Raw genomic sequence first — 26,919 nt, forward strand, 5'->3', positions numbered from 1 at the left:
GCTAACAGACAGACGAACAGAGTCATTAGACAACTTGTAAAGCAGTCATTTGTCTCTCCTACATGCATGGTCTCAGCTCTGAACACTTGCTATGTCTCTAGCCAAGACTTCTCACCCACCAGCCTGAGGAGAAGAAACTGATGAACAGTCTCTAGATCGGATTAAAGGAAATTTGTTTTAGGATCAGAATAAAAATTACCACCAAGTGATATCACATTCTAGCATTCTACACATACTGTCTGCTGGTTGAAAAGGAATTATATCTTAAATATAAGATAACAAGAATTAAATTTTAAAAAATCACTATTTCCCTTCTAGAACCAGTGATGTATCCTCAAAGCCATCAGTAAGAATTCCACTCCACTATACACCAATCTAGGGCCACAGTTGGGTTGAGAAAGTGGGCTTGTTGCTTGTTTTCATGCAGGATGATTACTCAGTGGCCATGACCTTCTGGGGTGGATGGAAAGGGCTTGGCAGAGTTAGATAGCACAAGGACAGTGGAGATGTTGTGGGAGTGCAGTGCAAACAGAGACAGGCGAGTTGAGTTACGCAGTCGCCATCTTTCTCTGTTTTGCTAAGTCATTAGCTCAGACACCACATTGTGATTGTCTTGATCCCCACTTTCCTCAGCTATGAGCTTAATCTCCAGGGAACAGGGAGACCACTCAGCCTGACTCTCCCCTCAGCTGGGGAGCATGCCAGGCCTGCTGTCTTCCCCTGCTACGTCATATGGAGGTGAAGTATGCACCCCCTACACGCCCTCCCTACCCTCTGCAATTGAAATGGAAGCCTCTAGATGTAATCATGATGAATTTTGGCCTTTTACTTCTTAGCACACCTGTCCTTCACGGTACCTCTTCAAGGCCCTTGATAGCTTTAAGGTGACAATCTTAGACGCTTTATGGGACTATGTGCCACCAGCCCACAGACTGCATTCTTTCTGTATGTCTCAGAAGAGCCCATACCATAGCCAAGAGCCAATGGGTCATGCAAGGGACTCGTGCATTAAGAACATCCAATAATTCTGAGAATAATTCTTCGGAAAAGTTGTGGGTTAGAGAGAGGGTTCAGCAGTTAAGGGCACTTATTGCTCTTACAGACCTGGGCTGTAGTCCCAGCACCGACATGGTGGCTCACAGCCATCTGTAACTCCAGTCATTCATGCAGTGCTCATTCATATACACACATATAACACACACACATAAAACAAAAAAAAATATTTAAAGAAATGTTTTCTCCCTTCATAAGCTTCCTGGAATACACAAATTGACTTATTTTGACTTAAAAAAACAAAAACATGAAGGTACCTTTTCTAAACAAGACTAGACGTTTGTATAGGCTTTTCCAACTTTACAGCGCAAGTGTGGCAGTGTTTGGTAGCCCACACCTGTGCTCCCATCACTGATGTTGAGGCAAGAGGAGTGCTTAAAAATAAATAAATAAACAAACAAACAAATAAATAGGCCTGAGGATGCAACATGGTTAGTAGAGGGCTTTCTTAATATTCAAGAATCCGTGGACTCTATACACAGCACCCCATAAACAGGACATGGTAATACATGCCTGTAATCCCAATACTCAGAAAGTGGAGGCAGTGCCAGGAATTTGAAGCCAGTCTGGACCAGAGGCCATCTCTCTAAGTAAAACTTGAAAGCACACTGTGCTATGAGTAATGGGATTTGATGGTACAGATGACTGCCAGGTGCCCTGGATGCTGAGCATCCATGGCCTCATCTAATACATGCTGCTTCCCACTGGGTAAGATGACATTGCTGCCTCTGATGAAAGGTCAAGAAACCAAAGCACAGAGAGGTTATGCCGCTTGTCCAATGGTAGACAGCTAATAAGCATCAGGATCAGATTTCGAACCCAAAGCTTGTCTTCAAAGTCTGTGGCCTTAGCCTTTTACTACGGTCACCCAAGGAGGCCCCTCGGCCACTTTGTTGTCCTTTTTCCTGTGTCCTTTCCAAAGTTTTGGGATTCTCAGATGTGGTCTCTTCAACAATATCCTTTGGAAGATATTGTTTCCTCCTTCCTTACAAATGGCACCCAGGCACACATAAACTACCAGAAGAACTCAAGGGTCCTGCGCTCGCGCGTGCATGTGTGTGTGCGTGTGCATGTGCGTGTGTGTGTGTGTGTGTGTGTGTGTGTTGTGAAGCTTCCACCTGCCCATAATTAGGATGAGCAGAAGAACACATTCAGACGTTAGAGGCTTTCTTTGACTCGCTTGAGTCTTCCGATGAGGAACGACCTACTCTATCTTCATAGGCAAGTACATCCTGTCCCTCTTAAATGGTGAGTGATCTGTGCAGGGTGAAAGGCATCTACAAGGCCCTGACTCAAGCACATGGAGCAATAGTAGCCGTTCCTGGTTCCCCTTTTGGTTGAAAGACACCCACTGATTATCTACCTCCTCTCTGGATAGCTAGAGTTACAGTAAACTTTGTAGATCCCTTCCCACACTGGCACACAGGCCCCATGCAGACACTTGACAGAGCACAGTGGCAAGCTTGCTCTTTCTCGTTCTTTCTGTCTCAGCCCTCACAATGCCTAGCACCCAGCGCCTCCTAAAGCACTGACTTGCACATGCCCATTAGCATCAGCACCTCTTGGTCCCTGGACGGTTCCTGTCCACCAGTGGGAAGGAGATTGTTTCTGCCTCTCATTTGGTCTGGACTTTCCAAGTTGCTGACCCAATACCACCTGCAAAGGCAGCCTGGAAACCAAGGTAGCTTTACAATGCTTGCTTTATGACTGACAAAAGGGTAGTTGAGAGGAGACTGCGTTGCCTTCACCTCTTCTGTATACATCTGGATCTCACAGAGGAAAAGGAACACTGGTCCCAAAATGGCCACACTTAGGTATCATTAAATTGCTAAGGATTTGGGTCCAGGTGTCAGGTATGGCCACTGCTTTTCCCACAGGAGACATCAACCACTGACCTGTTTCCTCTCAAACTCTAGTTCTGTGTTTAACTGGAGACACAGCAATGAATGTGTGCTGGCAGGAAGACAAGTGCTGAGGTGAAGCAGGAGTATTCTGGCTGATAGAAAGGCTGTTATTTTAATTTCTTTTACATTGTAGTGTCTCAGATGGATAGGATCCAGGTATCTTGTAGGCCTGCACCTTATTAAAGTCCTGTTTGATTCAGAAAATACAGCAAATGAACCTGGGACCCTTCAAATAGGAACTAGACTTGGGTTCATTTGTTCACAAAAGAGACTGACACATTGATTGTGTAACCTACAGCAAATGCCCTAGAAAGCCAAGAATAAAATGGTGGCACATTTTTCTTAATAACTTTCTTAGTTTATAAATCCAGCCGTGCTGATTTAACATCTGCTATTTGACAGGCATGCCACCACTGAAACAGGATGTACCCATGGGCACGCCTTCTCTATCTCTGCCTGCTTTCATTGCATGTGACAGAAACCATGCTCAAAGTACAGAAGCAGAAAGTGAAATTGCCATAAGGTATCTAGAAAAGTGAAAGGCTTGGATGCAGTTGACTGCAGGAGCAGATGGCAACACTGTTAAATAGGAAGCTCGTTTTTTCTGGATACGTCTCCTCGGTCATGTGGAGAACACCTCCACTACCATGGAAGTCTCCTAGACCTGCAGTGTCATGGGTGGCTACTGAGTCCTCAAAGCATGTTCTAGCTGGGCGGTGGCTCACACCTTTAATCCTAGCACTTGGGAGGCAGAGGCAGGCGGATCTCTGTGAGTTCAAGGCCAGCCTGGTCTACAAAGTGAGTTCAGGACAGCCAGGGCTACACTGAGAAACCGGTCTCCAAAACCCAAAACAAAAACCCATGTTCTAAGTGTAATACACACTGGACTTCAGAGACTTCATATGGGTAAAGTGGTATGAAATATATTAACTTCTATATTGATTAAACAGTGATATGATAATGGCATGGACATATTGTGTTAACTAATATAAAATGTTAGCATCTATTTCACTTGTTTTCACATAGCTGATAAAATATTTAAATAACATGTCTACTCTGAACTGTATTTCTGTTGGACAATGGTGTCCTTCCAGGTAGTTTTCCCAAATGTGTACAACAACTTAAGTTCCCTCATGCTTTAGCTCCTTACCTTTCCTGAGGAACAGTGAAGAGGAAGTCATCAATCCAATGTGTGTCCTTTAGTACATCCTTTCTCGTTCATAATAACTTCTACTTGAACTGGAACATTTCCAGCTTTCTTTTTGAACAGAGATTTAAACATTCACACATGTCAAAAGTATTTCTTGAGCCCCTGTTCGGTTAATAAGATCTTGCATTAGGAAGATCCGCCTTCTCAGAATTTCTTCTAGAAGATGCAGCCCCTTGCTTTCATCAATTCAGGCTTAGTTCTAGACGTGTGCCTTTCCGTGTGATGTATCTGGTCCAGTATCAACCTTCCCGGAGAACCTGAGATGAGTGAAAACACAGATTGTCAGAGTCACCATCAATCTCGTGTTGTCAGGAAGATTCAAAAGCTGCTAATCTTCGCATAAGTCATGACCCTTTGCTGGTGTCAGTTCGTGTTTTTCTTTCTGGTTAATGGAGCCAGATTGCCGAGCCCCTTTCTCAGAGCTACGAAGGTAGAATTGTCTCCTTTTCATCATGAGCACCTCTCAAAAGAAAACAACTGTACAACTGAAAGTATAGTTTGAATTCTCTCTCCCCTGTCCACAAAGAGCCTCCCTAGACTTCCCAAAAGTATAGTGTGGTGATGCCTCGCCTCTGAGTACTTTCTTTGTTCTGAGTAACTTTTTAAAAGTATGGTGTACAACTAGCAACGGTATGCACCCTTTGGGTCCAGCACCACTAACTTTCTCCATGAACACATATGTGCAACCAACACCCAAGGTACAAAGCAGAACATCAGTGGCCTCCAGGAAGCTCCCTTCCTGGCGTCATCCTGCCCCCACTTCCCATGTCATCCCGAGTCTACAACCACAACTTGGTGTGTCCATGTTTGAGCTCTATGTAAGCAGCGACACATAGTAGGTCTCACTCTCTGGAGTAAGTTCTTTTGCTCCACGCTGTTCGTGACATTTACCCTTGTCGTTTTGTATACCAATGTAACATATAATTACACGAAATATATGTCACTCTGTATAATAAAAAAAAAATAAGTAAACCAAGAAAAATATAGATAGTGCAAAAAGAAAATGAAGACTGTAAACCCACTTCAGAGACACACGTGTAATCTGAACATGGTGTTCAAGGCCAGCCTGGAAGCAAAGGTCTCCTCTCCACTTTCTACATAGTAAGATGCTGACTCAGGAAATGTGTGCATATAAACAGTTGTAGTGAGGGCTTTCTTTCTTTTTTTCCTTTAAATTTAGACCACATCCATTTAAACTATTTGTCATCGGCCATTGTGCTTATTGCACCAATATGCTCTAAATATTAGTCATCTGAAAGAGGATGCACGTGGACTTAAACCGAAAGATAATATAGAAGAGGGGAGAGTAGTTTTCTAAGTTAAGCTCACAGGTCGGTATTTATATTAATTGTCTCTGTCCTAGTTAGGCTTCCAGATGGTCCCCAAATTCACCCCTAAGTCCCTTGGGAAATCAGATCCTTGGGATGCCTTCTTTCTCTATGACATTTTGAAGTTTCTGCGTAACCTTGGCAGGTATCTGCTAATGTGTTAGAAATTAGGCACTCCATAATTCTGAAAGTGCTTTGTTGGAATCTCCATTCAAGTTCGGCCATACTCTAGACAAGGCTGTAAGATGCCCCTCATTTCTCAGATGAATAGCTTCTCTCCACATCTGGTTAGGATCATAATAATCCTTACGTAACATTTTGGAGTCCTTGAATGAAAAGTTCCTTGGAGTTGCTGACTATTCTTAAAATTTCCTCAATTCACATTGTGGAAAAACATTGTTATGCTACTAACTAAACTGAGAATGTTGGATGGTGAGAAAATCTCCTGATATTTATGTTAAAAGTTGTCTTCTTAACTTCCTAGATACTTACGCTATGTATTTAACTTGACAACGTGTGAGTGTGCGTGTGTGCGAGCGTGCGCGAAGCCTTCACATTTGGAGTCTTCATCCTGTTTTGGCTCTTAGCATATCCTCAGTTTCTGAGGTCGGCTAAATCAGTAGACCCTGATCCATTCTGCCTTATCGGGGTGGGAGAAACATTTGATTCAAGTGTCCAGTAAAGCTTCAGTTTGTGACCTCAGAGTCCTCAGGCGTTTTAGGCATTCTTGGGGCCTAGGATTCAGTGATGCCTGAAAGGTAAAGAGTATACTGTAGCCAGAAAGTGCTGGAGCCAAATCTAGAAACAGCTGTTCCAGGGAGTATGAGAGGATGAGTGTTAGACCCAGGTGCTCTAGTCCCGTCTCTTCATTTTTCAGATGGGACTGAAGCCACAGGAGGCCACAGAGGGAGGCTGCAAACTTATTTTGATGTTTCATCAACCGGCCAGATGTCTGCAGTGTTCAGGAGACAGAGGGGAAGGTGATGGCCCAGTTGTCCCAGTGCTGTTCCTGCCTGGCTCTGAGGTCTAACTCTCTGTCTGGGTTAGTTAGCCCCAAGCATCAATTCACTCTTTCCAGTTAGGGGTTGTGAGGGGAGTCCGCAATTTGTCTTATCAGTATTAGAAACTTAGACTTACGCTTGGTGACTAGAAAATCAGTTCAGGAGAGACTCGCCAGGCCTTCTGTTCTCAAATAGGCAGTCCTGGGCGTTAAATACAGGAGATTAACCATCATTGCTGTTAACACACCGCCACCCCTCTTCCCTTGCCGTATTCTTTTTCAGACTTGTTCCCGATGACCTCTTTACCCTGATTTTCAGGTTTTATTACATTTCAGTTGTCTCTGGTATTCGCTGTTGCATCGGCAGTATGCAGAAATGCCGAGGCTTGCCCTTCCAAAAGTCTCCCGGGGTCAACTCCCGTTACAGCCTACATCTAGGAAATGAAAGTATTTCCAGTTCACTGGGGACCATCTTGGCTTTGAGCAGAAATGGGGTCTGAATCATCACCTAAGAGAGCTCTGTAGATTGCCACAGTTGGCAGCCTCAAGATTTGAGCTAATCCTGGAAATTCCTTAACTTCCCAGAAAGAAGGTTCCACAAGGTCAGGCTGAGGTCCTCAGAGAGCAGATGGAACAGAGCTGGCAACGGGTGGCCCTTACAGCTGGACGTGGAGGTGACTGCAGTTCATCCCTCTCCCCGCACCCCAACCCCCGACGTCTCTGACTTTCAGGAGATATTTCTTCTTTATTCCTTTTACTCTGTATAAAGAAAGGGCTGCTCTACAGTCTCTGCAGGAAAAGCAAGCAAAGTTGATTCAGTTCCCATGGTGAATGCAAAGATGAGGCCAACAAAAACAACCTAATTATTACAAAAATGTGCTTCTTCTGGCGGCTACATAGTCAGTCCTTTATCTTTGGTCCCTGTAATCACTCCATCACCCCAAACCGTTCTTCTTTATTATTAGCCAAGGTCATTATTCTCGTGGCGGGAGCTGATTTTACCGTCTTACCTCTCCAACTCCGAGTCGGATGAACAACAATGCGTCATTTAGGAAGAGTGAGTGTTGAGGCTCAAAGAGAGAAGATATGGCAGGTTTTCTAAAGGATCAGACTTATGAGCCCATGCACCGAATTATAAACAATGAAACCTGTATAATCCAATTTTAATTAACTTGAAGAGCAGTGCTTTTTTTTTTTTATTTTTTATTAAAATAAAATTCTGTGTAAATGGGAAACTGCCACTACAGGGTACACTGGACCATTGTTCACGTAAGGTGTATTGTGGAGTTGGGGGGGGCGGGGGAGTGCTAGCAAATTCTTTATCTTGAAAAGTCAAATCAAGTCCTGTTGTTCCTGGGCCTTACGATGCTTTGAGGGATTTACTGTAAGTTCCATGGAGCACAGAGTGTGTCCCTGGTTCAGACTGAGTCTCCGTTCCGTTCACGATTCAGTGTGCCAGGTTTTCACCTCCAGTTCTTCCTTTATGGCCCTTCAGTGTCCTCCTGCTCCCAGCACGTCTCCCCTTCTGTTGGCCTCAGTGCACCAGGGCCACCTCTCTGCATTGTCGTGTCACACTCTGCGGCTCTGATGCTTGGCTAAGTGGGTAACCAGAAACACTCTATAATGAGACGCGGGCCTCGTTAAACGAAAGGTCTGAGGCCTAGATGGTCACAGGGACTAGTGGGCACTTAGAAGCCGTCTTTGGAAACTTCTTCCTCACCCACCATGTAAGAGCAGGAAGGAGGCTCCATGCTAAGCATCTCCTTTTCTAAGGAAGGCGCTGGGGCTCCAGCGAAGAACCCTGTCTGACCGAGGTACTGCCAATGTAAATGTAGCCTCCATCTTGACTCCTGCCCTTTCCCCTCCGGCCCAGTGCCCAGCCTCCCTCCAGACAAGCCGATTACAAAACAGTGCTTAGGACAAACCCCACCCTGTCAGCAGATCAGTTTTACAAGCTGACATGGGACATGTGCACATTTGGCGTCAGGAGAGCGCCTGAGTGAGGCTTCCAGTCCAGCCAGTGCTGCTGCTGGCTTCAGCGAGTCACTTCTCCTTCCTTTGTCTACTTCCCCTACTGCTAAGGAGTAGATAATGACCCTTTCCACCTATCAGGCTCGCGGGAGTGCCATAAAGACTAATGAGGTGATATGTGCGAAGTGCTTTGGGCCGCTGGGAGAGAAGGGGGGCGAGCTAAGCAGAAACCATTATGAGCTGGAAGCACTTATCAATTGAGCTGCCTAACAGTGACGAGGAGCGAGAATACTCAGACATGAATTCCAGGGGCGAGCCCTGCTTTGAATTTAGGAGGAGGATTAGTGGGGACCTAATAGGTGTCCCACTTGTTGAGTTTCTTTAGTGTACCCCTCAGACTAGCAAAGGTAATTGCACTCTTCTATGTCTTATTCTGCCTGTCCTTTCAATTGGGATGTCAGAGCCTGCTTGTTTTCTGTTCCCATACTGAGGCTGTTATGCCGCAACTGTTAAAGCCTTGGGCATCTTCTGTCCCCCGGGGGATTTTACTTCTGGGGGAGGGATGGAGGGGCTGTACAAAGTAGTTTCTATGCAAAGGCCGGGCTCACAGTTTATAGGGCCGATAAATCGGACTTCTAAGTCTAAAGTGCGTGGGGAGCAGTTTTGCTGAAGGAGAGAAAAGGCAAGGTCTTTATCCTGGCCCATCTTTCTCACTATGCTGATTCATAGGAATTTTCTCTGCAACTCAGATCCATGCAGGTACAGTGTAAACGCTGTGGCATCCTCATCCAGGTCAAAATGGGGCGGGGCCTGGCTCCAGGTCAAGGCGAGCCTACCAAATCACTAAAGGTGGTCAGAGCCTTCTTTGAATCCCTCCTTCCCCACAGAGGGTCACATAAGAAACATTTATGGGGGCTGACATGTATGCGAACATATGCAAGTGTTCTGATAAGGGATCAGTTTCCACAAACTCACACTCCCTTGCCTCGGGACTCAGGGCCCCCTGGCAGGTTGTTGCCGTTTTGGGGGCCAGCGGAAGAGAGCAAAGGCAGAACTGGGAGAGTGTTTTGAGCTCACAGAACTCTCTCGGCTGGCTAAACACTGAGCCATGCAGCTCCTTCCTAGCTGGCAGAAGCAGGACTCAGTTTATCACCCCCCTGTGAAGAGTACAAAGAGAGGTCATGGAGGCATTTGGCACAGTGATTTTCCTGATCAGAGTCATATTAAGGAAATTACGCTGATTACATCTCTGCCCCCCTGACGTTCACAAGCCTCCTCGCTGCTGTAATCACTGCTTCTGCAAACTGGTCCTCCACTGCTTCTCCAGTCCTCTGCCCCTGCAGAGGCTGCTGGACTTGCTCCTGGTAGAAGAATGGATTCACCAGACATCCAGGGCTTCCTGCACTAGTTGTACATGGAAATGACGTGTGAGTCTCCAGGGCCATTCCACAGTATGGCGCTCTGGATCCTGTCCCCATGCCAGATAGACACGCAGGGACATGCCTTCTCCTCCTCCCCCCTATGGTGGGAGGGGGCGGGAGGGGGCCAGGCAAGTACGCTTTGATGCATGCACCTCTGCAGGGCCTGACTGGCCTCTGAAACAGACCCAGGTTTCTTCCTAACTCATGTTTGCATTTTCCTCAGCAGGTCATTCTTTTGTCCTCTCTCAAAGCCCCAGGTTTCTTGTTTGTTGTTTGAATGGCTCACTCTTCTTACAAAAATGCCTGGCCTCTTTATTTCCCCCTCCTAAGGCATATATCCATTTGATCCCAGACATGCCTCCCCCTAGCAGATTCTCAGGGAAGGAAGCAAAAGACTTTGGCCCGGGCTCCTGTAGGCTGACCTTCCCTGGCCATGCCTGAAGAGAAGCTGTGGGGCACATTTTCTGCTGCTGGTGGCAGCTAATGCCCACCCCCTTTCTTTTTTCTTCGTGAGCCTCAGCGGCCCGCTGCCCGCGTGAGCTGCTGGGAACAGAGCTTTGGCGGCTACTCCGGCCTCAGCCCTCCAACACAGAACATCCAGGCATCAGTGGGAAACAGCAAGATCTGTCAGCATCACCCTTTCTTCGGGGCTTTGAGGGCCACATTCTCCACGGCCATCTGTTCCCTTTCACCTCTCTGGACAATGTCGCTTTTTAAAGCCAGCGATTCTTCCTCTTTATCCAATCTTCTCCCGCCTCCCTTTCTTTCCTCCCGCTTTCTCCCCTCTCGCATCCCTCTTCTTCCCCACCCTATGAAAGTAGTATCTCCTAAGGTAACACCCCCACCCCACCCCCACCCCTACCCCCAAAGCAGTTTGCGAGCACTGTGGGTTTTTGAGTTTTCATTTAAAATCCCTTTTGAAGTGAAAGCTTCTACGTTTTAAAGCTTATGATTGTGGTAGGGCTATTCTTTTAAAAAGGATGGGGCAGGGCGGCTAGGAAACTTCGCAGTTGTGAAGAAAAATACAGAATAATGAATTTAGATTTCTTCTGGCAGGCAGCTGCCTCCTGAACGAATCTCTCCTTGGTGATCAGTTTAAGGAAAGTTTTATGCTTTTGGGGGGGGGGGCTTTCTGCCATTTGTCTTATTATTATTTTTTGTCCTATTTGCCGTGTGTGTGTGTGTGTGTGTGTGTGTGTGTGTGTGTATGTGTATGTGTGTGTGTGTGTGTGTTTGTAGAGATCAAAGGACACCTTACAGGAGGTGGTTCTCTTCTTCCACCATGGGGGTCTCAGGAATCAAATTTAGGTCATTCGGCTTGGGGACAAGGCCCGTTACCCACTGAACCATCTCGCTGGCTCCGTTGTGCTGTTTTTAATTTAGAGCTAGAGCTGCTGTGGAGCCTTTCATCTCCAACAGAGCCGTAGACAGCTGCAGCCAGCACCCCCAGGAGCCCCCTAAAGGAAGCAGCTAGCCTGGCCACAGAGTGGATGTAAGGGGTATCTGCCCCAGTGCTGACCAGGGACTGTGTAACATGTGACTCCCCTACGGTACAGTGAAACAATTCTTTTTTAAAAAATTTATTTAATTAATTTATTCAGATTACGACTCAATTGTTATCCCATCACTTGTATCCTCCCATTCCTCCCTCCCTCCCTCCCGTGTTTACCCTATTCTCCTCCCACTATGATGGAGTGGGACCTCCTCCCCCACTATATGGTCATAGGCTATCAAGTATCATCTTGGTAGCCTCCTTATTCTTTCTTTGAGTGTCTCCAGGCCTCCCCACCAAGGGGAGGTTGTCAAATATGGGGCACCAGGACTCATGTCAGAGTCAGTACCTGCTCTCCACACAACTGTAGAGAATGTCCTGTCCACTGGCAACAAGGACATATGCTCAACCATGTTCATAGCAGCCTTATTCATAATAGTCAGAACCTGGAAACAGCCTAAATGTCCCTCAGTTGAAGAATGGATAAAGAAACTGTGGTACATTTACACTATGGAATACTACTCAGCTATTAAAAACAAAGAAATCCCTAAATTTGTGGACAAATGGATGGGACTAGAAATGATCATACTGAGTGAGTTAACCCAGAAGCAGAAAGACTCACATGGTATATACTCACTTATAATTGGTCACTAGCCCAAAAGACATGTCCCAGGAAAGTCTTCACTTACCAGGAGATTGGGATAGATGTGAGGACATCCTACTGGGACTCTAGGTAAGAGAAATATAGGAGATGGGGAAATAGAAGGATCCAGAGGGACCTAGAAACCTACAAGAAGAACACCGTGATGGGTGGATCAGGGCCCAGGGGGGTCTGCTCAAACTATTGCACTAACCAAGGACAATACAAATAATAAACATCGAACCCCTACTCTGATCTAGCCAATGGCAACAATTCTTAACACGTGCGATTTTGTCTGTGCCATTGCTGCCTCATAAACATGATGAGCCCATTGTAATATTATAGAAACTTTATGGACATCTTTAAGAGTCTGTAATGGGCCGGGCAGTGATGGAGCACACCTTTAATCCCAGCACACAGGGGGCAGAGGCGGGTGAGTCTCTGTGAGTTCAAGCTTTTCATTGTAGATTTAACACTGATGAAAATACACCATGAAAGTGCCAGTGGAAACAGAAATGATGGCCAATATAACACCTCTGCTTAGAGATGTCACAAAATACAGGCATGTCTACAGACATAAAGAGGTACATAATCACTTATTGCTGGCAAAGAAGGTGATCCAGATGTGTAGATTAAGATCCTAGAAAGAGACCCGGCCATGCTTTTAGCAGCTGGGGTTATTTTACATATTTCCAGTTGAAGAAAACCTGGAGATTTATTTTTCTTCAGTATCAGTTTCTTGACTGAGTTTCCCAACAATAGAGAGAGTATTATTAAAAATATGCTTTTCTAGAAAGGCATAGAGGACTCCAAATGAGAAATTATATATTACGGTTTATTGAGGAGAAAGGGGGATATCTGGAAAAATGGGGTGGGCTGAGGGTCGGTAACTTTTCCCTCCCAGAAGGAAATAATGAAAGGAGAAATAATGAGGTAGACTGTGGGGCTCACATTCTTGTTCTGCCACTTGCCAAGTGGCCTTGGGCAAATAAGTTTCTTGGCAGCTCAGCTTCCTCCCTTAGAAAATTGGTATGATGGTGGTGCCTCCCTCACATAGACAATATAAGTTGGGGTGTTTAAGCCCAGCACCCGGAACACACTCATTATTCAAAAATGTTACCTCGTAAGTCTTTACTGTTCTGTCCGCTGATGTCTGAGATGTGGGACGCATTACACAGGTTGGTGGTCTTGACCGCTCTCCTGACGCTGGGCATGTTTTGAAAACCCATAGTTCTATCCCTTCCCTGGATAAACAGCGGCTGTGAGGAAGAAGGAAATTGCTTTGCTTAAGAATTCATATTTTGCAGATGTGTCCCGACTGCCTACTGCCCACTGAAACCAGTTCCCCCAGTTAAAATGACTCTGCTGGCACCAGCACGTATCCCTAGGCAGGTTCCTCTCTGCCATGAGGCCGCTTTCTAAAACTGTTTGACTAAACCCTGGAGATCGGGATGACTCTGGGGAAGAAGAGAATTTTGAGACATGGTTATCTTCATTGCCTAAAGCTAACCTCACCCGATAGATGTGACTGTGTGCGCATGCACACGCACGCACGCGCGCACGCGCACGCGCACTTTCATACAGGCACACTGACAATCTACACATTGTTGGGACTCTACAGCTTACCATCTAGAGTTCACTATGAATGCTTGCTACATAGAAGACTTTTCCTCTCTTCTGTGGCCCTACTGTGTTTGAGCCTTCTATTGATGCGAGAGGAACGCCCCTCATGTGTGTGCACAACCCTCCAAAAGGGAAGTCTAGCAGCGTGTCCAAGCCTTGGCTCAAGGAAACCCTGTTCCAGATGTAAAAAATAAATAAATAAAAAATAAGAAAGGCAGGCCACACCGCAGAAACTGAGCAGCCAGTGTAGACAGGGCACCATGAGAAGTGAGGATACTCTGGCAAGGACGCCTGAGAGGCCTGCACGGACCTCGAACTCTTCACTCCCACTGCTCACTCCTCAGCGCCTTCCGGGGCAGCAGACATGTGTGACGCCCACATTCCTTTCTCTCCATGCAAGAGCTATACTGATTCCTATCAGTCCTTCTGCTTCCCAGAGGGGCAATTGAGATGGGTGGGAGGAAAGCATAACAATAAATCCTCACATTCATGCTAGGTGATAATTAAAAGCATTCTCCACAGCAGTTTGCTCTCAGATGCCAGAAGGGAGGCAGCTGGGCCAGCAGAAAGGCCTGCACTCAGGCCTCAGCTCTGCCTGCAGCAAGGTGGGTTTCAGTGGCTAGGCCTCTCTCTCTGTCTCTCTCACAGTCTCTGCCTCTCTCTGTCTCTCTGTCTCTCTGTCTCTCTCTCTGTCTCTCTCTCTGTCTCTCTCTCTCTCTCTCTCTCTCTCTCTCTCTCTCTCTCTCTCTCTCTCACACACACACACACACACACACACTCCAGGAGTAATGATTGTACCCATGTCTTGAGATCAAAGGAAAGAAACTTAAATTGACTTTATCAGCTATACTCAGCACCCCACTTGGAGACACTGAGGACGTCTGTCCCCTGTCCCTTGCTTATCCGGACTCTCTGGGCAGCAGTGTCCCTTCCTGAGTGACGGTAGGAGCTGGACCTCTTGAAAGCTCAACCACTTTGGTTCCTTGAGAACTTCAGGGCAAGCAGCCCGAGGAAGGGGCATAATGAGGGTCTCTAACTGAGGGGCCTGGCCAGTTCTAGCCCTGACCTGTTTTATGCCACAAGCTGTCAGCTGTCCCTCTTCTACCCTTTCAGGATGTTTTGGGTGGCGCCTCTGACAGAGCTCCAGACAGATGAGTTATGGCCACTCTGAAAAGCACTTACAATTCTCTTCTCTCTTCCCCTTGGGAGCTAAGATGAGGGTAAAGTCAGCAGACAACATTTTTAAATACTGGGCCAAAGGGCATTCTGCAGAGCTATGTCTCCAAGATGAAGAGGGCACAGAGTCATGTCACAAGACACTGACAATTTCCCAAGGCAAATACACCTGGGCCACTGCAAGCAGAAATGCAAACTCCTGCTACAGGGTCTCTTTTCCTCTGTGTGTGTGTGGTGTGTGTGTGTGTGTGTGTGTGTGTGTGTGTGTGTGTGTGTGTGTGTGTGTGTGTCAGTGCCTATAGAAATGCTGATGCCTTAGATTTGGGGTTCAATGCATTCAATGTCCTGCTGTTACGAGCAGTCCATCTCTCACAGCTAGCTTACATTTTCAGACAGGAAAGTTCCAAGAAAACTACCGTGAAATTCGTGTGCCCATCTCCTAGGCTGTTGGCCTTCTGCCTTACCTGTTTTATCTTTATTGCTTATTGGTGTTAACCATCTAATTTTAAATATCAGCAAGCTGTTACTGTCTTTGTGGCATTGTTTGGCAGTAAGTTGTAGATGTCATGATCCTCCATCCCCTGAGACTTCCATTTGTCTCCCAAGGACAACAATTTTTTGTTTGTTTTAGATTTTAGTTATTACATACACAATGCTCTGCCTGGATGTACACCTGCAGGCCAGAAGAGGGCATTAGATCTCATTATAGATGGTTGTGAGCCACCATCTGGTTGCTGAGAATTGAACTCTGGACCTCTGGAAGAGCAGACGGTGCTCTTAACCTCTCAGCCATCTCTCCACCACCAACATTTTTTTGTTGTTGTTGTTATACAGCCAGAATACATTTATTCTTTCACCCAGGAACTCAGCATGGATACAATACTGTAATCTAACATAAAGGCAATATTTAAGCTTTGCCAGGTGTCCCAATAACACTCCGGTGACAGGTTTTTCCAGAGTCCAGGCCAAGATTAGACACTGTGTTTAGTTGAAACGTCGCTGTATATTAAGATCGTTTAGTCACTGGTTTCACAGAGATATTTTTCTTCAAGAATATGCTTCCTGATAAATCACATTTCTTTTTGCCTCCTGTCCTGGCTGTTTGCAGAGCCAACGAGCTGAGGCAGGCATGAAATAGGAGCTGCTGACGTAGGTCTGGGGCCACATGGACTAACTGTGAAAGGACTGGTTCCCAGACTTGGAGTTTCTATTTCTTGTGAGTTGAGTCCCCAATGTCAAAGCATAGCTTTCAGAGTCACATGGGTTATCACATGGCTCTCTCACTGTCCGAACTAAGTCCTGAAATATGTACAGCTGTTATGTACTCTTCCCTGTGGCTTCAGCCTCCCCAGAAGAGTAAATGATAAAGAATATGCCTTTTTTTTTTTTTTTAACTTTTCCTGGCTCTCCTCAAAGGCAGTGATCTGAATACACATGTCCAAGGGTAATTTCTCTCAGCCCAGCAGTCAGGGTTCCAGCCGACCTGATGTCAGACTAAACAGCTGTGTCACTTCTCCATTAGCCAGTGTTTCCTGAAACAAACATCAGATGGTCAAGAACTAAGATGATGACCATGCATAATACAGATTTACTGAGAATGCAACTCTGGTATCCTCCTGCCACCTCAGATACTATGATGGAAGCAGAAAAACAGAGCTCAGACCAAGGCAGCTGTTAACTGCAATTTGAGAAATTCACAGCAATAGGATAGAAATACATTTGCGGACAAGGGGCATCTCACGTAAACACCCTGGCTTATTTTAAATGAACATGAATTTTTCAAAAATTTGCTTCAGGTTTCTTTAAATAGGTTTGCTTTTGCTTTCTTTTGCTGATGTTGGCTTAAGGATGATGATGATGATGATGATGATGATGTGTGTGTGTGTGTGTGTGTGTGTGTGTGTGTGTGTTCACTCTATTAAGTTAATTCATTATTAATTAAAAGTTCTTCTCAAGGCTGGAAAGATGGTTCAGCAGATAAGAAAACTTGCTTCACAAACATGAGGTCCTGGGTTCGGATCTTCAGCCCCCACATAAGAACCTGGGCATGGGCGTCCCTGTCTGTAACCCAGCAGTGCAGTGGATCACTCAGGGGCTCGAAGTCTAGCTCCAAGTTTAATGCGAAATCCAGTCTCAGTGAAATGGCAGGGGACCTGATGCCGCCTTCTGGCTTCTCTGCATTGCACGCACGCACGCGCACACACACATACACACACACACACACACACACACACACACACACACACACGTTCTTGCCACAGAGTTGAGAGACTTAGTTACAGGACATCCCTCATCCCTCAGGACTGTCCCCTCAAATAGAAAATGCCAGGAAGAAAGCAGTTGCTCCTGGAGGAGAGGTCAGGGGCTCCAGTGACCTCCCGGGTAGTGTTACCAGCTGACCCTGTGGGAGGAGATTGCCTTTTTGTACTCAGACACTGGGACTATTTTAGCCATTTCTTCCAAGCTATATTTAAGGATATTGATGCCCGTCGCTGCAAGCACAGCAGAGAAGCCCTACATAGTCAGAATGGTTTGGTTGCCAACTGGGATGGTTTTCGGACTGACCTTTTCTAAGAGTGAGCCTCCTTACCCCAATTCCAGACAGTCCCTACATGGTGGCCCTATAAGATGACACCTGTGTTCACTCAGAACAGTCCCAATTTATCTCTGCTGTCCGGTTATGACTCAAATGACCCCATCTCAGTTTCAAAAGTATCCTGATTGGATAATAACCTACACGACCATTCCAAGACTCTGGGAAATTATAAGTATTTTCTCCCCATGCAAAAACCGGTGGAACTGTGTGATTTGTGCAGGCACATATCAGGCTTTATCCTAGCGATTAGCTCAAACCCGCCCCCCCCCTCCTCCCCATCCCCACCCCCACCCCCGCTTCTGCCCCACCTGCTGCTGCTAGGAGAGATTAATCCACCTCTAAATCTTGCATTCCAAAGGTGCTGATGGCCCCACCTTTTATACCTTCTGCCTCACTTTTCTTGAGTGTTTCTGGGTCAGGCTGAGTGTGATGTGAGCAAACACTGGACAGCAGCTCCTCCCTCTCTTTCACCAGACCCTAGAGATGACTGTGTCCTTGTTACCAAAGCAAAGTGGCCTGGTCCTTTGGCTGGGCCACTGGGCTGTGAGCAGATGGTAGTGGTAGTGAGTGAGGCAGTTAGGTGGTTTTATGCCTCAGATCCTTCTTTGCAAATCTGAGCGGCTAATAGAGCCCAAGTATTTTGAGAATCTCAAAACACAGAAAATTATTTTTAAGAAAGGAAGAAAAAAAAAAAAACCCAAGATATTTCTTTCTCAGCTAAAATGGCAGCGCAGATACTATGGTTGCTTAACAGATAGTGTGTGGTTCTTGGGCCAGGCTGTGCAGCTGATGGCTTTTTTCCAGTACTCTCTTTATAGAGCTACGTCAGAAATGTCACTTCCGTTGAAACTTGACCTACAGACAATTGTCAATTTTAGAGACCCAAGGAAGTTGAGTGCACACTAAATGCAGCTGGTTCGCAGGTTCAGTTAGTGAACCACAAGCCCCCAAGGAAATTAATTTTGCTAGAGACTAAATGTCTGAGCCTTCCCAATTTCTTTGCTTGATACTTTTGCCCTGTGGCCTCGTGGAACTTGTAGGTCACCTTGAATCTTTGTTCTAAAACTACTGTCCCAGCTAGTGTCCCATCCATCTTCAACTGTGGCTGTTGAAATTGTCTCTCCACATCAGGCACAGTGAAAACCAATGAGCCACCAACAAGAGGCAGCATAGACTATTTGGCAAACCAAGGTGAAATAATCTGAGTATTTCCCCTACTTCCTATTTCTACTGGGGCGACCAAGATTCTTTAGTCGCTTCCTGAGATCAGATGGAAGACCGAATGGGAAAATGGCTGCCACAGAGCAGCAGCTCCCCTGGCCTGGTCTGAACAGGAGAGGTGGGGTAGGATGGATGGCCATCCCCGTCTGACTGGAGATCAAGCTTTGCTGATGTGAAGTTGTGTTTGCTAGAAGTTGGTCCCCATAGGTTGTAGTAGGTCAAACAGGCTAAGAAAAATCCCTGGTCTGGGGAGAAACCAGTTATCACAAAAAAGGGACAACACATTTACACTGTCTTCATGTGTTGCTCAGTAGGACCTGGAAATTCAAAGACGATGTGGAAGACAGCTGTGAATAAGAAACCAATTTTTGTTGTCAAAATACCATCGACTCAGTGTTTTTGTTTGTTTCTGTTTTTATGTAAAGCCAGGAACATTTGAAGCCACTTTGAAACAATTCCTTCTGGCCGTGGGTGAAGATACAGAGGCTTGGGAAGGAGACCTGGCTGCTCGGTCCTGAATCTTACTCTGGAGTTCTTTGTTATAGACGTTCATTCTCCCACGTGCTGTCCTTGAAAACCTGCAGCTAAACCAAAAATAGAGCCACAGGGCAGCCAGATCCATCAAGCATGGCATAGAAAGTTCCCCTGGTAACCCACTACCCTTCCCTGCACTTACTTCAGTGCTGAAGGTATTTCATAAGTATGGTTCTTAATTTCCTACTGCTTGTCCCAGTATGTTACGTTTTATCCAACAGGACAAGGAGGACCAAGTATTCAAAAAAATTCAGTGCTTGAAATCCATGAACTTTTCCTTTTTTTTTTTCCTTCTGTTTTTATTCTGGAAGTCACTTCTTTGTTAGTTTAGTTTTGGGGTGCTGTTGGTTATTTGTTTTTCCCCCCACCTATTTTTAAACATGCAAAAGTCTATTCTTTTAAAGTTGAGCACTCTGCCACAGAACAAACATGTTTCTGCCATTCACTAGCAATTCAGTCCGACCTCTCAGAAATATTTAACAGAGATGTTGTAAATTCAGTTTTTTTTTTTCCAGAAAAGAAACTTTTTCATTACAGCACCCCACCCCACCCCCATCTCCCAGGCCCCTTTTAAATACTGACACAGAGTGGTACCAGCTGCCCATCACCCTCTGGGAACCAGGCTCCCTCACAACTTGGCTATCCTCCTCCAGCTTGAAACCATGAGGGCTGCACCCCGTGGGTCCAGAGCAGGGAGACGTGTGTCTTCATGCTCAGCTCCCACCAGAGCTTGGGAACCGGCTCCAAAAGATAGCAGTTCTGGGAGACGTTTCCTCACCATTTCATTCCTAAGCTTTGCTATCTTGAATAATGATTAGAACGAAAAACAGAGAGAGAGAGAGAGAGAGAGAGAGAGAGAGAGAGAGAGAGAGAGAGAGAGGTGCCATTAAACTTCTTTTCCTCCTCAACTTTCATCTCCTGTGTTTGATCATCTCTGTCCCTGCCATTAGCCATATCAAGCATCTCCATCTAGGGTCACCAAGAACCTTCGGTTGCCTGGAGGCAAGAATTATTATTTGAATTTTACAGATGGGTAAGCAATCACAGAAGGAGAACAGCAGGCTTTGACTCACCTAACCAAGTCTCTGAGAGCCTTGATTCGGTGTGAATGAAATAGGTTGTACCAGGGACCTTACTTAACCGCTTCTGCAGGCCCAACCCTGTGATCATGAAAAATCCCAAGTAATGAAAATATTTTCAAATCCCAGCTCATTTATTTGATTTTTTTTTTTAATTTGTATTGGAATCCACCAGATTCCAGACAATGAAGTCACACAGCCTTGGCAGGTCTAAATATCACAGTTGTTCAAAAATGGGAGGAAGGGAGAGTGCCCCAATTTTTATAACTTGTGCTTACAATGAGCATAGAGAAGAGACCTAGTTATCAGCTTCCTGACCAATTAGGTCACTGGGCAGGAAATCACCTTTTACAAAGAGCCAGTAAGCAGACTTTTCTGACTTCAGATTTCCCATAAACAGCATTAATGGTCACTTACGCCAGCCCTCTCATGGGAAGGCTAGAGAAACTCAAAAGACAGAAAAGACCACTAAGTTCTCCAATAGAAAATAAGGCCATGGTGTATATATAGTAACCAGCAGCCTCCCCACCTGCCTGTCTCGGTGATCCCACCACCAGGGGCACCTTCAGTTCTTCCCTTGTATTTGAGGCCCCTTGAAGTGAGCTGTCCTTCCTATCCTGACCGTAGTTGTAAGCCTCTAACCAGAGAGGGTCAGCTGTAGGCCACCCGGCTTGTGTGAATACAGCTGCTGGGCCAGTTGAGCAAGGTTAAATAACTTGCCAAGCAGGGGCCTGCGCTGCCTTTGTGGAGACCTACTGCCCTGGGTTATCACCTCACATCAGAACAAAGGAAGCTGAATGTGGAGCCTGAGTGACATGCAGTGTCAGATGAGGGATAAGATGGCTTGTCAGGCCTGTGCTTGAGATGGGCCTTTGGGACCCTGTGCACAGGAGAATAGCAGGATCCTTCATCTTTGAGACGTGATGAGCCCAGAGAAGTCTAATCTAAGTACTGCTTAACAGCCTAGTTTTGAACTCTAGCTCTGTCATTAAACAGTCATGTGACTTTGAGAAAGTGGCTTAGCTTCTCATAGCTTAAGTCCCTCCATAGAACTGATAATATCGCCTACCTCCTAGGCTATTGTAGGGGTCAAAAAAGGTGTACTGAGATATGAAATTCGAACACTGTAAGCCCCCTCTATCTGAGGGGCTTACATCGCACCCAGCATAGAGAACCTCTGACAGCACTGTCTTCGTCATTATTAACCTTCAGGCCTTGCTGGGGTTACTCTTACACTGGCCTGATGCTTGTAAGTCCTTCTGAAACACGTCTCCTGAAGGTCACTTGTTCAGACTTTTCCCTGACACTTGTCCTTGAGGCTCTTGGCTGGGACCAAGTTTACCTGAACAAAGAACAGCCACGTCTCTGTAACCGATCCATCCCATTTTCACTGGCCTAGTGCTATAGAGTTTTTTTGGTTTTTTGTTTGTTTGTTTGCTTTTTTTTTTTTCAATCATTTGCTTATTTATTCACTTTTATGGAGTTTTTTTTTTTTTTTACAGCTCTTTTATGGATTTTTTTTTTTTAATTTTAAAAAAATAGTTGCTCCTACTCTGAATATGGCTCTGGTCTCTAAAATATCCTTTAGATTTTTTTTTTTTTTTTTTTTTAATTTTGGAGACAGGGTTTCTCTGTGTAGCCTTGGCTATCCTGGACTCACTCTGTAGACCAGGCTGGCCTCGAACTCACAGCAATCCGCCTGCCTCTGCCTCCCGAGTGCTGGGATTAAAGGCGTGCGCCACCACACCCGGCTTCCTTTACATTCCTTTAGAACTGGGATACTCCTCCACTTTTATCACCACCAAAAAAAAAAGTTTTAAGTTCTTAACCAATTAGTAGCTCCTAATTACTGACATGTAGCCTTTTCTTGGCCCACTGGAAAGCTGAGCCTCACTTGATCCTCTTCTCACTTAGCAGACACATAAACAACTAATGTCTACAGCTTGCTTGAAAAAAATGCAAACCTATTAATTCTAGCTTAAGGTAGAATTAAGAATGTAAATATGCTGTTAAAACAAGTCTATAACTCGGTACAGCATTGAGTGGAAATAACTCATTAGTCATTTAATCAGTGTAAGCATCCTTGTGTAAAGTGATTCCAGCCTGCTGCCACAAGCCAGACATGCCTCGGGCTCTTTTATCATGTATATTATACAAAAGTCACACAAATAATACACCACAATAGAAAATAGAGGTAAATGATTTTAAAAGTACTATAGAACATTGGTCAAGGGAGACAGTAATCATTTCTGTGATGATAAGAGAGGTTGGCATTAGAGAGGGAAAGATCCCTGGACACAGGGTAGATTTTAGACACGAGACCATACCACATGGGCAGATAGAGAAACTTGATCGGCCTGAAGCCCATCTGTTCAGCTGGGCAGTGGTGGCCTTCCATCCCGGCACTTGGAGGTAGAAGCAGTCCATTTACTGAGAGTTCAAGGCCAGCTTTCTATACAGAGCTAGTTTTGGGACAGCCAGGACTACACAAAGAAGCACTGTCTTGAAAAAAAATCTTTAAAAATCTAACTATTAAGCCAAATTTTATGTGTGGTGCAGTGGAATTGAACCCAGGGCCATTATGTGCTAAGCAAGTGCTACACCACTGAGCATAGCCTCCGCACTGAGCCAATACTTTTAAACTGGGAAAACTGACTCAAAACATTTATTTTTGGTTTTTCTTTTCAGAACTCAAAAGAAGGGCTGCAGAGACAATAGCTCAGCAATTAAGAGCATTTACTGCTCTTACAGAGGACCTGGGTTCAGTTCCCAGCACCCACATGGTGACTCACAACTGTTCATAACTCCAGTTACAGGGGACCTGACATCCATTTCTGGCCTCAGTGGGCACCATGCACACACATGGTACACATACACACTTGCAGACAAAACATCCATATACATAAAGTGAATAGCTAAATTATGGAATCAACCTAGATCTATTGACAAAGGAATGGGTAAAGAAAACATGATACACACACACACACACACACACACACACACACACGGAAAATTTTTCAGCTATGAAGAAAAATAAAGTTCTATCATTTGCAGTAAAATGGATGCAACTGGAGATATTTGTATTAAGTTAGTCAAGTCCCCAAAAGGCAAATACTGTATATTTTCTCTTACTCAGGGTAGATTTTTTTATAGATCCATAAAATCATATGTGTACATATGGCCTGAATATAGAAAGGAAACAGTAAAACAAAAATGACTAATAAGGAGAAAGAGGAGAGAAAGACAAAATTACCTCTTTACAGAGGTGTGGGAGACTGTGCTCAAAGTGCATTGTATATTTACAGGAAAACATTCCTATGTAACCCAGTACCATGAACAAAGAGCATATACCACTGAGCGGGGAGTAGACATGGAAGAAAGACTGAGAGGCTGTACATCTCAAGAAAATTGGAATTGAGTTCATCTCTGAAATAATAAAGACCTGGCCTCTTACTAATGAACATTAATTTCATAGTGACCCAATGGCTTTTCAGCTGTTATTTAGCTAGGAAGGAAAAAAACCAAACTGACCCTGCCTAATTCCCTGGGCTCCACCCAAACCAAGAACAGAGAGATGAAAGGCAGAAGGGCCAAAGAAGTGTTCTCCATGGTAAAGTCAACAGAGAAGGCCAGGAGACTCTCTGGCAAGGAGCGGGAGTCAGGGGTAGCTTTATCAACTGCTGACAAGAGGTCAAGGATGATGAGAACAGAGAAGTGAAAAGGTCACTGTGCGCCATTTAGTGAGGGAGCTCAGAGAGGTGAATTCAGACGGAGAGCCAGGGGCAGGAGGTAAAGCCCGAAGAATATATTGTTTCGGCATTATCATCTTAGCCTCAGGCATGGGGGGCTACTAAGGATTAAATCCTGGGGTGAGGGGTGGCGTAGTGGGAGGGGGGTGTTGTAATCTGATTCCCACAGGCCAGATTTATTTATTTTCACCTTCATCTGTTTGTGTTTTGGATTGTATGTGCAATTACAATGAGCCAGAGTGGCTCTAAATTTCACTCTTTTCTGTTCTGTGCTAAAGTCTTTAAGTCTTCTTATTGAAGCCTGTGTTATTGGTTTCCAGCTAATTCATTTATTACGTAACTTCATTTTTTCCAGAACTGCTATACTGTGAGGTGGGTAGACCTTCGTCCTAGTCTTGTTCTGGACATTACAGGGAGCTCAATAACAATGCTAGCCTCTACCTTCCAAATATCAGTAACCCTCCCACTAGGCAGTAGCCAACAAAATCACCTTCAGCTGAGACCCACTGAACATCATTTCTCTGCTGTGGTGTTTAGGACCGAAGAACTTAAAGCTTGATGGACCTGGTACTCCCTTAAAGTTTCTTCATCCCAGGAAAGAGGACCAGTTACTACTTGACCATAGGGGCCATGCTGATGAGACGATGCCACAAGAAGGCTACACATGATGCCTCATTTTGTTTCATCTAATGTAGCAAACATCTATGTTCTCAGTCTCCTCATTGAAAAGAGATAGCATCTCAGTGATGGGGAGGCAAAGTGTTCCACAGGGCCCCCTCAGGCCAATAGCCCCATCATGGCCTGGAGTCAAAGAAGGAACAAGAGTGGGAAGGGTACCTCAGGTTGCGTCAGACATGATTAGAAGGAGCTGGATCCCTGACACAGTGCTTGGCATCTCACCTCTAAAGAGAAAGAGGGGGGTTGAACGCAGCAGGGGTGTTCTCCTGGTCATGTCAGAAGGGATCAGCGAAGCTTGGCAGACATTAGATAGCAGCCCACAGGCAGTTTGGAGTAGTAAGCTAGGAATTCAGATGAAGTCCAGCTCAGATCCTCCTCCTTACAGGAAAGTCTTAGAAGGTAAAGGAATGTTTCTCTTAAAGTAGATCAAGCTAACGCAGACTGGATGTGAAAGGCTGAGCTCTTCCAGATCCCCTTTTGGGTGTGGATGTACATGGGGGAGGGAGGGCACAGGAATGTTATATGTATCTGCCATGGAATTGATAAGGAAAATTGAGCTAAGATGGTTACCAGTCTAAAGGAAGATCTCCTAGTTCAAGTACACAGAGGCTGCTTGTAAACACTGAGCCCTTCTGCCAGGGATGGGAGAGGTATGGTTCTTCATCCACAATAGCTTAGTTGCACATTACGCATCTTCTTGGTCATTTGTAACTGCTTTTGTTTGTCCATTGATGGTCACTTTCGTTAAGGCTTGAAGGACCCCATGCTCATTCTTACTTAGTCCCCAGCTCCTTAATGCCAGCCTATTCTAAGTCATCCACTTTTGTGGTGGTGGCCTGAGACTTGCGTATGAACGGTGACTGAGCTTAGGTCAAATGTCATATAAGGATAGCCTCTGAACGCTGGTTTTTGCCCTGTCTCCTTCCAGGCACTTCTGGATCCGGCTGTGTGGTAGCCGCACTAGGAAACACATGGAGTCACTGTGTGAACACCAGGCTGATTCTCCAGTACCTTGATGCAGAGAGAAGGCAGGTGAGTGAGTGCGCCCACAGAATTCTCCAGCCGTGAAGGTCAGAGCAAAAGATGAACTGGAAATCAGAGTATCTAAAGATGTTTGCCACTGTTTCTGTCCAGGGCCCATCCTGACTGACAAGAGGATCTTAAAGAGACCTTTCTTGTCCTAACAGCAACTAAAATGAAACAGGGGAGGCTGGGTGGAGTGGGGAGGAGCTAGCCACATGCAGGAAAGCTGTGTAAGAGTGGATCGTGCGGAGCTAGCATTTCCTTAACATTTGTGAATGGCAGGCGACCACACTTGGAGGAGTTTTCAATCCTCCATCTCCAAATGATTAATTCATTAGATATTTGTTGAGCGAATTAGATAGTTGTCGTGCTTTTTCTTAGCGCGCGTGTGTGTGTGTCCCTAAAAATGGACAACTTCTGCTAAGTGCATACGCCCAGATTCTGGATACTTTTACATTGCCACATATGCTAGTGGTTTAACATACTAAATAATGTCAGAGGATCCTCTGACAGGATGATGACTTTCCCAGAGCCCCCTGTTTAGGTTTCTGGCCTCAAGGGAGAATCCCTCCCTTCAGAAAGGAACACTGTTCATCCCCTCCTCAATCTTCTCTCCTAGGCAGCCTGATCTCTTTAAAAATCGGGACGTTTATATCTTGTGATACCCTACCACAATTACCCTACTACATTAACCTCTCTCCTGAAAGTCAGCAAAGGGAAAAGACAGGGTGCATACCCTGATGTTTTGAATAGGGCAGAATCCAGATGCTAGATTTGCTGGCTAAGTACACATCGAATCAAGGTTAATAAAGAACTGGGTAGTACTGGTGGGCCTTTCCGGGGGCTATGGGGCAGGATGATGTTGCTTTTTACCAGCTGGAGATAAACTGACTCTTATTCTAGCAAAGAGGCAGGAACCATCTAATAAAGCCATGAGCATTTTCCTTTTTTAGACAAACTTTATGGATGTCCTTGGTTACAGACCAGAGGATTCTTCTTGGTTTTCTTGGGCCTGTGTAAATAACATTCCAGCCTGGTCACTGGATCAGCCCTGTTCTGAGAAGATAAAGCAGGTTATTTCCATTCAAGGAAGTATTGTTGTGTTTTCAGGCCCCAGCCTGTTACCTCAGAGACACCTTTTCACTAATGGTTCCAGTATCCTGGGTTCTGAGTCCAAGACTTTTCTCAATGGAGTGCATCCAAAAGATTTCTGGAGAATCT

General features: G+C 45.4%; 1 protein-coding gene across 1 annotated transcript in view; it reads left to right on the forward strand.

Annotated features, from left to right (window-relative positions):
• Window positions 1-26,919, forward strand: part of Rad51b (RAD51 paralog B) — a 507,656-nt gene that overhangs the window by 431,412 nt on the left and 49,325 nt on the right. The window contains exon 8 of the mRNA XM_051148369.1: window positions 25,604-25,707. Coding sequence (XP_051004326.1) covers window positions 25,604-25,707 — 104 coding nt within the window. The remainder of the gene's footprint in view (window positions 1-25,603; window positions 25,708-26,919) is intronic.

This window comes from Acomys russatus, chromosome 1 (genome assembly GCF_903995435.1).
Source record: "Acomys russatus chromosome 1, mAcoRus1.1, whole genome shotgun sequence".
Classification (NCBI taxonomy): domain Eukaryota; kingdom Metazoa; phylum Chordata; class Mammalia; order Rodentia; family Muridae; genus Acomys; species Acomys russatus.